The sequence below is a fragment of the Bos javanicus genome, chromosome 3 (assembly GCF_032452875.1).
Source record: "Bos javanicus breed banteng chromosome 3, ARS-OSU_banteng_1.0, whole genome shotgun sequence".
Classification (NCBI taxonomy): domain Eukaryota; kingdom Metazoa; phylum Chordata; class Mammalia; order Artiodactyla; family Bovidae; genus Bos; species Bos javanicus.
The window spans coordinates 97,917,554-97,929,894 of NC_083870.1; the positions used below are offsets into that span (position 1 = coordinate 97,917,554).

At 43.4% G+C, this 12,341-nt stretch overlaps 1 protein-coding gene across 4 annotated transcripts in view; it reads left to right on the top strand.

The window, feature by feature from the left end:
• The window catches only part of LOC133244620 (BEN domain-containing protein 5), a 1,484,041-nt gene that overhangs the window by 1,412,004 nt on the left and 59,696 nt on the right, over positions 1–12,341 (top strand). For all 4 annotated transcript variants that reach the window (XM_061412038.1, XM_061412039.1, XM_061412040.1 and 1 more), the window contains one exon: positions 12,037–12,189. In XM_061412038.1, the coding sequence (XP_061268022.1) occupies positions 12,037–12,189 (153 nt within the window). The remainder of the gene's footprint in view (positions 1–12,036; positions 12,190–12,341) is intronic.

A 12,341-nucleotide genomic window follows, 5' to 3' on the forward strand; every position in this document is an offset into this window, starting at 1 on the left:
GACATTCGGAATGGCTTAGAGCTGAAAAGCTTAGTCCTAGACACTTTAGGTCATGTCGACTAAAAATATAGTCACAATCTGAAGGTAGAGTTATTTTATTTGGTGGGAATGTTTAGGACTCAGAGCATGGGGAGAGAAAACTGCTCCAAGGAGGCAGGAGGCTATATACAAGTTTGCAACGAAGGAGCAGGCAGTCTGAACATCAAAGGTCAGGTATCAAGTTAAGGAAATTTCACATTCTGTGTATGGGAAGATGCAAGCTTCTGGGCTCACTGAATTCATCCCTTTCATGAGCACCTCAGCTGTCTGGGGCCAACCCTGTTTCCTTGTTCACTTTGCTCCTTGCATTCCCCCAGCTCCTCAGCAATCACCGTGGGGGATGGCAGCATCTGCTGGATCGCAGTTTTGGGAGCCCTCATTCACATTTGGATGCCAGAAATTGCTGATGGCTGTGACATTTCTTGTTTATTAATATGGCAGGAGATATTTTCATTTCACAGTCAGAAAGACAAAGATTTGAATTTCAGCTCTGCCCTCTGTGAGCTCTTTGCCTCGATGTGATAACAGTGTTTACCACATAAGGTTGTTATTACAAGACCCTACACAGGAAGCACTTCATACGTGTCACTAGCTCCCAGTGCTGGGGTCATGGTTAACAGCACAGGCGGCAGAGCCAGACTGGGTTCTACCAGTTACCACTGTGTGGTCTAGGGGTTCCTTTGCGAGTTGCTTAACCTCTCTTAGTTTCCTTACTTGTAAATGATGTTTCCATCAAATACAGTTGTGGGAGAGTTCCGGAGTGCCTGGCATGTAATAAGTACCATCTCTCTCTGTCTTTTTTTGTGTGTGTGTGGGGAGGGGTGCTGCATTCGGTCTTAGCTGAGGCACTTGGGATCTTCACTGAGCTGAGCTGGCTCTGTAGCTGCAGCACATGGACTCGGTTGCCTCATGGCATGTGGGAACTTAGTTCCCTAAACAGGGCTCAGACCTGTATACCCTGCATTGGAAGGTGGATTCTTAACCATTGGACTGCCAGAAAAGTCCCCCATCTTTTTATTATTATCCTCCCTCCATAGCTCCGCTGGCTAGAATCTAGGCCCCCAAACTCCTATCACTACATCCTTCCTGACCCCTTTCTCTGAGTCCGGGATTCCTGGTTCATTCATTCACTTACTGATTTTTGTCACTCAGCAAATGCCCCCTGAGGACTTACTAAGAGCTAGATCCTGTAAGACACCCTAAAGGTATAGAGGTGAGCCAGGGATAGTCCCAGCCTTTATAGACCACCCCCTCCTTCTTAAATCCTTTCTCTTTTTTCCCCCCTTTTTTCTCTTGGTTTTCATGAAACCACATTGTCTCCTCCTCCTTCTCTGGTCACTTCCCAGTCTCCCTGCTTTGCTTCTTCCTTTACCCAAACTCTCAATCTTACTGGATCCTAGGCTCAGTCTTGGGATCTCTTCTGGATCCACACTTTCTCCCAATGCTGTTAAGTAGCATTACCAAGCTAATGCTGCCCACCTTTACAGCTCTAATCTGCTCCCCTCCCCGAGACTCCATTTTCATGTATGTAACTGCCTACTGGTATCTGATAGTCCTTTCAAATGCAGAGATCTGTATCAGAACTCTTGATTTCTTTACCACTCTCCCAACTGGTCTGCATCCCAGTTTCCTCCACCTCTCTGCAGCACCACTATCTGCTCAGTTGCTCAAGTCACAAACCGTTGATCCATCTTTGATTCTTCTTGCACATATACCACGTACAGGTCCTATGGAGCTGTAGCCAAAATATTTGTCAAATATGTCCCTCTCTTTTCATCTCTATGTCATCTCTCCGATTCAAGCTGGTATGATCTCTTAGATCAGTTCATCCACGGCCACCTGTGCACCACTAAAACCCATTAACAACACAATAAGCAAGGTGGTCCTTTCACAGCATTCCCCTACTGAGATGGCCTCCGCTGGACACAGGATATGCTCCAAACTCTGACTCTGGCCTGCAAGGCCCTGTGTGAGCTGGACTCTTTAAACTTCTCCAGTCTCACCTCTAGTGTTAACTAACCATGATCCAGCCACTGACCTGCCCTCCAGTCTTTGAAAATGGCATACTAGTCCTCATTTCAGGGCTTTTATTTGCCCAGAATTCTCTCATTGGATGGCTTGTTCTTATCATCCTTCAAGGCTGAGCTCAAATATCAGAAGCCCTTCCTGATCACACTATATCACATAGACCCTCCTCCATCCACTCGTTCATTCCCCACCCTGTGGCTTATCTCCTGCATCCCTAGCATGCATTACAACCCACCATCACCTTGCTTAGTTGCTGTTCCTGGTGTGTCATCCCCACCAGGATGCCAGCTCCTCAAAGGCAGGAACCTCATCTCTCTTATTAACCCCAAGTCCTGGAGCATAGTAAGTTCATAGTACGTATTTGCCAGATGAATGAATGAATAAGCTGGATGATAAATGCCTTGCGTGCCAAGTCGCTTCTGTGGTGTCTGACTTTGTGACCCCATGGACTTTAGCCCACAAAGCTCCTCTGTCCATGGGATTCTCCAGGCAAGAATACTGGAGTGGGTTGCCATGTCCTTCTCCAGAGGATCTTCCTGCCTGACCCAGGGATCGAACTCATGTTTCTTAAGTCTCTAGCATTGTAGGTGGGTTCTTTATGACTACTGCCACCTGGGAATCCTGATAAATGCCTTAATAGAAGGGTATTTTAAAAATCTGTAGGAATCCAAAGAAGAGAGCTACTGTCCCTGGGAGAGTCAAGCAAGGCTTCATGGACAAGGGGCCATTGGGCCTGTCAGTGAAAGATTAGCAAGAGGTTACCGGGAGGGGAAAGGGAGGCAGAGCAGGCATCCTGCCTGTAGGAATACAGACACAGAAGCACAAAGAGGAGGACCTGAGTGTGCTGGGGCGGTTTGCAAGACTAGAGAGTGAGGAGATGGGCCACCGTCCATCCCCTTGGTGCTCTGGGCTGGCTGCCTGGGCTTCTTGTGTTTCTTTTTGTCTGCGTCGATTCATTGCATGCTTTCTTGCGGCAGGAATTTCAGTCTGGCCACACTCCTGGTGAGGAGGGAAGCCTTCACTGGGCCACTTCAGAGATCCAGTCTCTGCATGATAAAAGACACTGTTTTGTCTCTTGGAGTTGTTCAGTTGTTTTTAAGAAAAGATTCTGTATTTTTCTGAAAATTTCTCTTTACTTCTTTAGGACATGCACCCTGACTTCCATAAATATCTACTTTTAACTTCTAAATAGATAGGGAGATAGTTTGGTGGATAATAAAAAGAATAGATTTGGGGCTTTTCAGCCTGAGGTCCATGGGTAAACAGCTGCCTTTGCCATGAGGCAGAGTTTAGCAGGAGAGTCATCTGGAAATTCTCTAACCCTCTTTGCTCCCTCCTTCCCTACCTATTTGAGAGGCTAAGCCTGGTAGGATCATAGTCCCCAGCTCAGAGATGAAGGGGGCTATGTGGGGCTTCCTTCCTGTGATAAGGGCGACTGCCTTACTGAACTGGAACTCCTGTAAGCATGGCCGGATGGCGGCTGTGGGCTTGTAACCAGAGCCTGGGTTTGAGTCTCTGCCCCTTTCTGCTGCATTACTCTGGACAAGTTACTTAAACTCCCTGAGCTTTTGTTCCCTCCTCTGTACAAAGAGAAGAGTAAGCTGCTATCCCTCCTCAACTTGCCCTCATCTTCGTCTAAGCTTCAGTTTCTTTCTCATCTCCAAATCTAAGATAAATCCCTCTGCCCTTCCTGGGTTGCATTTCCCTTCCTTCATCAGACTGAATATGTGGTAAGCCCTGAATTGTTGCCCTAAGGTAGAGGAGACAGCCCCACAGCACAGCACCAGGCTCAGACTTTGGCTTGCGCCAGCCTAGGTGAAGCAGCTCAGAATATAGAATAAAGGAAAAACTCATTTCCTCCCTGGTGTCTAGGAGGAAGCAAACTCCACACTAAATTATGTTCCAAATATGCCCTAAGGTAGTTTTAATTTTATTGGCACTGATTTTAATTTACTCTTTAGGCCCCTGTTACAGAATGAGCCGTTGGCTGCTGGCAAGGGGACAGCCCTTCATCACTTGGTTTTGATTAAGGTTTGTAAGTTTGGAAGGAAAGAACAAAGATGCTGTCCCCTCGTTCTATTCTCAGTCCCAAAATTGTAATTAAGGGCCCTGCATTAGCAGCACACCCTCTGCTCTGACATAGCCACACAAAAAAAGTACCTCATTTGACTGCTGGGAAAAAGTTCAGATACAGCTGTTCATTCATTTAATTCATTCATTCTCCCATCAATTCGTTGATTCACTTTCTATTCATTCTCCCACTAAACTTCCAGTGATAACCTACTATATACCAGGGCTTACTCTGGTCCTGTGAATTTAAAAAACCAAGAATGTATGGTCCCTTCCCTGAAAGAGTTCACATTCTAATGGGAGATGGAAATAAACAAAGCATGATAATGACATGTCAGTGCCAGGAGAGAGACTTGTGAGAGCACACAGGAGGCTGTTCACTCATCCCTGAGGGATAAAAATGGCTATTTGAATCTATCTTTTTGTATGAGTCAGGTGAACAACTTTAGATGCTATAATAAGCAGTCCCCAAATCTCAATGGCTTAATACAGTAAAGGTTCATTACAGTCTGATGCAGGTCAAGTGACTTGTCTGGCAATTTTTCTCCCAGTGTTGACTCAGCGAACTACCCTTTTTCCCTATTACGATACCATTGGTTTTACATGCAGCTTCCATGCCCAAGAACGAGAATTGGGCAATTGTATATGTGTTTGATGTGTTGATGGCCAGGCCTGGAAGTGGCACTTATTACCACTGCCCACATCCCTTTTGATCCCAACCAAATACCAAGGGAGACTGAGAGATGTTGTCCAGGGTCCAGGAAAAGGATATGGAACTGTGAGCATCTCCTTAGTTTGCCTTAAGTCTTAAGGTTGTCTCAGGGTTACCCAGATAAAGAGAACTTGTATTTCAGGCAGAGGAGACTTTCATTATGTATAAATATGGAGATGAAAGTCACAAGCCTAGAGATTTGAAGTACTCCAGGCAGCTCCATGGACTGAAGTATAGAGTATCAGACCAGAAGTTGTGAGAGCTGAGAGTAGGCAGGGGGCAAGGGCCAGATCATACAGGGCCTTTTATAATATACGAAGGGGTTTGGAGTCTGTCCTGTGGGCGATAGGGAGGGATAGAGCAGTTTCACTTAAAGAAGCACCATTATTTGTTTACATTTTAAAAGATTGCTCTGAAGCAGCAAGGAAACCGGGTCAGCAGCTATTGTAGTAAAACTAGAAAGAGATGATGGAATGGGGTCAGACTTGGTTCGTGTCCTCAATATGCTTATAGGCAGACAGACATACTTTCTAGCCATATTGCACTGACAAGTATATAAGTATATCTATGCAGTACACAAGGATACCTCTACAGTAACAAGCACTGACATCAAGGTCCAAGCAAGAAGCTCTTTGCAGAAGATGAAGGGATTTATTTTAACAGAAGTGAGTGAAGTCGCTCAGTTGTGTCTGAATCTTTGCAGCCCCATGGACTGTAGCCTACCAGGCTACTCCATCCATGGGATTTTCCAGGCAAGAGTACTGGAGTGGGTTGCCATTTCCATTTTAACAGAATATGAGAAGAAATTATGGAAAGTTTAAGAAAACTGTATCTCTTTTCTCTCATCCAACAGCCATTTATAAAGATGCAGAAATTGAGGTACAGTGAACAGCTGCTGAACAGATTATGTGAACATTAGAACCAGAGTTAGGAACTCTGCTTGCCTTCCTTGCTCTGTTCTAATGGACCAACGTGAGCCCATAGTGCCAGTTGAGGCACAAAACATAATTAAGATGGTGATTAAATTAGTATCTGTGGTCTTTGGTATTGCCAGAAAAGTGCTGAATATGTGCAATGAGGAAGAAAAAGAACTAGAACTTCAAGCTCAGACCCTATACAGGTTAATTTCCTGGACCCTTTTCTACTCCAGGTAAAATCTAGACTCTCAGACAGAGAAGAGATCTTAGAAACTAAATAATCTCTGGGTATTCCCTGATGCTCCAGTTGTAAGGACTCAGTGTGTTCACTGTGGTGGCCTGAGGTCAATCCTAGTCAGGAACTAAGATCCTACAAGCCATGCAGCATGGCCAAAAAAATTAGAGAAAATACATGATCCTTTAAATTTGTTGTGGAGGTACTAACCAGTGCAGTTAGACAAAAAAAGAAATTAGAAGCATAAAAACTTAAAAGAGGAGATAAAGTTACTAAGTATATATGATAAGATTGTTGTTGTTCAGTCGCTCAGTCATGTCCAACTCTTTGCAACCCCATGGACTTCAGTATGCCAGGCTTCTCTGTCCATCACCAACTCCCAGAGCTTGCGCAAATTCATGTCCATCAAGTCAGTGATGCCACCCAACGATCTCATCCTTTCCCAGGATGAGGGTCTTTTCCAATGAGTCAGATCGCATCAGTTGGCCAAAGAATTGGAGCTTCAGCTTCAGCATCAGTCCTTCCAATGAATATTCAGGACTGATTTCCTTTAGGATTGACTGGTTTGGTCTCCTTGCAGTCCAAGGGACTGTCGAGAGTCTTCTCCAACACCACAGTTCAAAATCAATTCTTTGGTGCTCAACTTTCTTTATGGTTCAACTCTCACATCCATATATGACTACTGGAAAAACCATAGTTTGACTAGATGGACCTTTGTCAGCAAAGCAATGTTTCTACTTTCTCATATGCTGTCTAGGTTGCTCATAGCTTTTCTTCCAAAGAGTAAGTGTCTTTTAATTTCTGGCTGCAGTCACCATCTGCAGAGATTTTGGAGCCCAAGAAAATAAAGTCTGTCACTGTTTCCATTGTTTCCCCATCTATTTCCCATGAAGTGATGGGACAGGATGCCATGATTTTTGTTTTTTGAATGCTGAATTTTAAGCCAGCTTTTTCACTCCCCTCTTTCACTTTCATCAAGAGGCTCTTTAGTTCCTCTTTGCTTTCTGCCATAAGAGTGGTGTCATCTGCATATCAGAGGTTATTGATATTTCTCTCTGCAATCTTTTTTTTTACACATTTTTTAAAATTAATTATTTTTTAATTGAAAGATAATCGCTGTACAGAATTTTGTTGTTTTCTGTGAAACATCGAAATGAATCACCCTAGGCATACATATGTCCCCTCTCTTGAACCTTCTTCCCACCTCCCCCATCCCATCCCGCTAGGTTGATAAGAGCCTCTGTTTGAATTCCCTGAGACATACAGCAAATTCCCATTGGCTATCTATTTTACATATGATAATGTAAGTTTCCGTGTTGCTCGCTCCATACATCTCAGCTTCTCCTCCCCTCTCCCTGTGTCCATAAGTCTGTTCTCTGTGTCTGCTTCTCCATTGCTGCCTTGAAAATAAATTCATCAGTACCATTTTTCTAGATTCCATATATGTGTGTTGGTATACAATATTTATCTTTCTCTTTCTGACTCACTTCACTCTGTATAATAGGCTCTAGGTTCATCCACCTCACTAGAACTGACTCAGATGTGTTCCTTTTTATGGCTAAGTAAGCTGAAACTCCAATGCTTTGGCCACCTGATGCAAAGAGCTGACTCATTTGAAAAGATCCTGCTGCTGGGAAAGATTGAGGGCAGGAGGAAAAGCGGATGACAGAGGATGAGATGGTTGGAAGGCATCACTGACTCAATGGACATGGATTTAGGTAGACTCCAGTAGTTGGTATTGGACAGGGAGGCCTGGCGTGCTGCAATTCATGGGGTCACAGAGTCAGACGACTGAGCGACTGAACTGAACTAAATATTCTGAACTAAATATTGTGTATATGTACCACAACTTCTTTATCCATCATCTTTCAGTGGACATCTGGGTTGCTTCCATGTTCTAGCTATTACAAATAGTGCTGCAATGAACATTGGAGTACATGTGTATTTTTCAATTTTGGTTTCCTCAGGGTATATGCCTCGGCATGGTTGCTGGATCACATGGTGGGTTTATTCCTAGTATTTTAGGAATGTCCATACTGTCTTCTATAGTGGCCATATCAATTTACATTCCCACCAACAATGCAAGAGTGTTCCCTTTTCTCCATTCCCTCTCCAGCATTTATTTTTTGTAGACTTTTGGATGCTGGCCATTCTGACCAGTGTGAGGTGATATCTCATTGTAATTTTGATTTTCATTTCTCTAATAATGAGCATCTTTTCAACAACTGACCAAGGATTAATTTCCAAAATATATAAGCATCTAATACAACTCAATACCAGAAAAAAAAGAACCCAATCAAAAAGTAGGAAAATGACCTAAACAGACACTTCTCCAAAGAAGACATACAGATGGCTCCCTGCAATCTTGATTCCAGCTTGTGCTTCATCCAGTCCGGCATTTTGCATGATGTATTCTTCATTTAAGTTAAATAAGCAAGGTGACAATATACAGCCTTGATGTATTCCTTTCCCAGTTTGGAACCAGTCCGTTGTTCCATGTCCAGTTCTAACTGTTGCTTCTTGACCTACATACAGATTTCTCAGGAGGCAGGGAAGGCGATCTGGTATTCCCACCTCTTGAAGAATTTTCCACAGTTTGTTGTGATCCACACAATCAAAGGCTTTAGTGTAGTCAATGAAGCAGAAGTAGATGTTTTTCTGGAATTCTTGTTGTTTTTCTAAAATCCAACAGATGTTGGCAATTTGATCTCTGGTTCTCCTGCCTTTCCTAAATCCAGCTTGAACATCTGGAAGTTCTCAGTTCACATACTCTTGAAGCCTAGCTTGGAGAATTTTGAACATTATTTTGCTTGCTTGTGAGATGAGTGCAATTGTGCAGTAGTTTGAGCATTCTTTGGTATTGCCCTTCTTTGGGATCGGAATGAAAACTGACCTTTTCCAGTCCTGTGGCCACTGCTGAGTTTTCCAAATTTGCTGGCATATTGAGAGCAGCACTTTCCCAGCATCATCTTTCAGATTTTAAATAGCTGAGCTGAAATTCCATCATGCCATTAACTTTGTCCGTAGCGATGCTTCCTAAGGCCCACTTGACTTCACATTCCAGGATGTCTGGCTCTAGGTGAGTGATCACACCATCATGATTATCTGGGTCATTAAGATCTCTTTTGTATAGTTCTTTTGTGTATGCTTGCCACCTCTTCTTAATATCTTCTGCTTTTGTTAGGTTCACACTGTTTCTGTCCTTTATTGTGCCCATCTTTGCATGAAATGTTCCCAGGTATCTCTAATTTTCATGAGAGATCTCTAGTCTTTCCCATTCTATTGTTTTCCTCTCTTTCTTTGCATTGGTCACTGAGGAAGTCTTTCTTATCTCTCTTTGCTATTCTTTGGAATAGCATTCAGATGGGTGTATCTGCATTCAGATGGGTGTATCTTTCCTTTTCTCCTTTGCCTTTTGCTTCTCTTCTCTTCTCAGCTATTTTTAAGGCCTCCCCAGACAACCATTTTGCCTTTTTGCATTTCTTCTTCTTGGGGATGGTTTTTATCACCGCCTCCTGTACAATGTTGCCAGCCTCTGTTCATAGTTCTTCAGGCACTCTATCTATCAATTCTAATCCCTTAACTCTATTTGTCACTCCTACTGTATAATCATAAGGGATTTGATTTAGGCCATACCTGGTCTAATATGGCCTAGTGGTTTTCCCTACTTTCTTCAACTTAAGTCTGAATTTTGCAACAAAGAGTTCATGATCTGAGTCACATCAGCTTGTTTTTGTTTTGTAGTCTTGTTTTGTTGACTGTATAGAGCTTCTCCATCTTTGGCTGTGAAGAATATAAATCAATCTGATTTTGGTATTGACCATCTGGTGATGTCCATGTGTAGTGTTATCTCTTGTGTGTTGGGAGAGAGCATTTGTTATGACCAGTGCATTCTCTTGGCAAAGCTCTGTTAGCCTTTGCCCTGCCTCGTAAGAATAAGAGGTCCCTCTTATTGACTTTTGAAGCATGTAAATCAATCAATATTATTCACTTCTGATTATTTAAAGTTGAATCACATCAGGTTCTAGGTGTTGGGATGGGGCAGTAGAAGCCAGTCCAGAATGGTTTTCCAAAGATCCAGGTTCTAATTCTTGCTCCTTCACTAACTCACTCCCAGCCCTAATCAGGCAACCTCCCCACCCTGAGATGATCTGCAAAAGGTCAGAGAAACTGGTTTCCAATAGAGCCCATACCCAGAGCTATAAACTGCGGTTTTTCCTTCCACATTTTTTAAGTCATCTCTCTACCGCCTCCTTTCCTCTGCAGCTCATCAAAAGCTCAGAGGAAAAAACAGACAATTGAAGAAAATAAAATTGCAAAGATGACTTTTATAGGGCTCCTGTTGAATCATTGTGTATTCCACCTTCAAAGCTGAAAATGATGAGTTTAATATCACACAGAGCTGTGCATCTTGTATCTCTCAGAAGGCAGTTTATGCCACCCAGAGAACTGGGAGCTCAGCAAGACACAATTTTTCACTCCAAGTCTGAGGCAAATGAAATGACAATCATCGGGCCCACATTCTAGAAGCAACATGGTTTTCATTTGGTCTTAACTTTGTTTGAAAGTGTCCCACAGAGGGAGGATTCTTCTAAGCATGGATTTTTCTTCTTTCCCAGGACTGAATGCTAGAAAGTGGATGGAAAGGTGGCCAGGTCTTGCCTTGGCTGTTTTAGTGGTGCTCACTGATGGTATTACATTAACTGTGCAAATGGGTCAGGAGACCTGGGTTTCAGTCCCAGTTAGGCCATGAACTTGGACAAGTCCCTTCCCCAGTGGAGGTCCTGCTACTCTCAGGAATGATTAATAGGTATAAATCAGACTGATATATAGGAAGAGAAAGTCAGATTTGAGAGATATTGAAATTCTAAGGGCCTGTGTGCTGCATGCATGCTCTGTTGTTAAGTCATGTCCTGCTCTTTGTGACCCCACGGGCCATAGCCCACCGGACTTCTCTGTCCATGGGATTCTCCAGGCAAGAATATTGGAGTGAGTTGCTATTTCCTTCTCTGGGGGGGTCTTCCTGACCCAGGTATCCAACGCAAGTCTCCTGCATCTCCTGCATTGGCAAGCAGATTCTTTACCACTGAGCCACCTGGAAAGCCCTCTGAGGGCCTGAGAGTTCTCCAGTTCCTGCCAGTCCATTTCAGTGTCTGAAGTTATCCCTCTGAGTGGTTTATTTAGTCATTCTGCATCTGGCTACTGAGCATCCTTCACAAACAGGCACTGGGTTCTTTCTAGACACTCTTTCTACTTTCAGGGAGCTCATAAATGAGAAGGTTAATAAATAATACTGTATCAAAGTAGGGAGTGCCTTAAATAGGGAGTGTGAGCAGAGAGCAGAGAAAGACTAGTTACAATCATCTTTATAAATTGCAAGGTTACTTTTCCCATACACTACATACTACTGTGGAGTAGGTGTGGCATCATGAAATGAGGTTAAATAGCAGAATTAACTAAGATGTCCTATGTGAGGCTCCCAGAATGGAATCTGGCATGCATTAACTATGCAGTAAATGATAGTGATGACTGTTGCTGAGTTGGATTCCCACTAGAACTCTCCGAGGTTGGAATTAAAATACCCATTTTGAAAATAAAAATTTCAAAGAGGGTACATGATTTAGTTTCCCCCAGACTCCCTCTGTTAGAAATGACCCAATTGGGGCAAAACCATTAGCAGGCCCAATAAAAATAAACTAGTGTTACCTGAAGGTATTTCTCATTAATCAGAGAAACAAATTCTGCTAAAGCCTTTAGTTATAAATGTGTTTACTGTTCTGGGTAGGTAGCATTACTTCAGAAGACCTCGAAAGAGGACTGTTAATGGTAGTGCTTGGAGACCTTGAAGACAGATGGTGTTCAAAATAAGGAGAAATTGATCCTCGCTGCTCTCAACCCCTCACATTGCTACAACTGAGTAGACAGAGGGCTAGCTCAAAAGGAAATGGGGTGTGTGTGTGTGTGTGTGTGTGTGTGTGTGTTTAAGGCAAACTCTGTGGCCCTGACATCTCATTTGCTATCCTTTCTCTCAACAGAAAACAAGCCTAGAGTTTTATATTGATATCCACGCCCACTCCACCATGATGAATGGTTTCATGTATGGCAACATCTTTGAGGATGAAGAGCGGTTCCAGAGGCAGGCGGTTTTCCCCAAGCTCCTCTGCCAGAATGCCGAGGACTTCTCCTACGTGAGTCAAGAGTTGGCTGTGATCCAGCCCCAGGTCCCCTCCCCAGACCAGCCCTCCTTCCCATTGCCACCCTGTCTTTCACTGAGTTAGATTTGCTTTAACATTCACAGAACACCTACTTGTGCTGTGTCTTGTGTGGGTGATAAAGACAG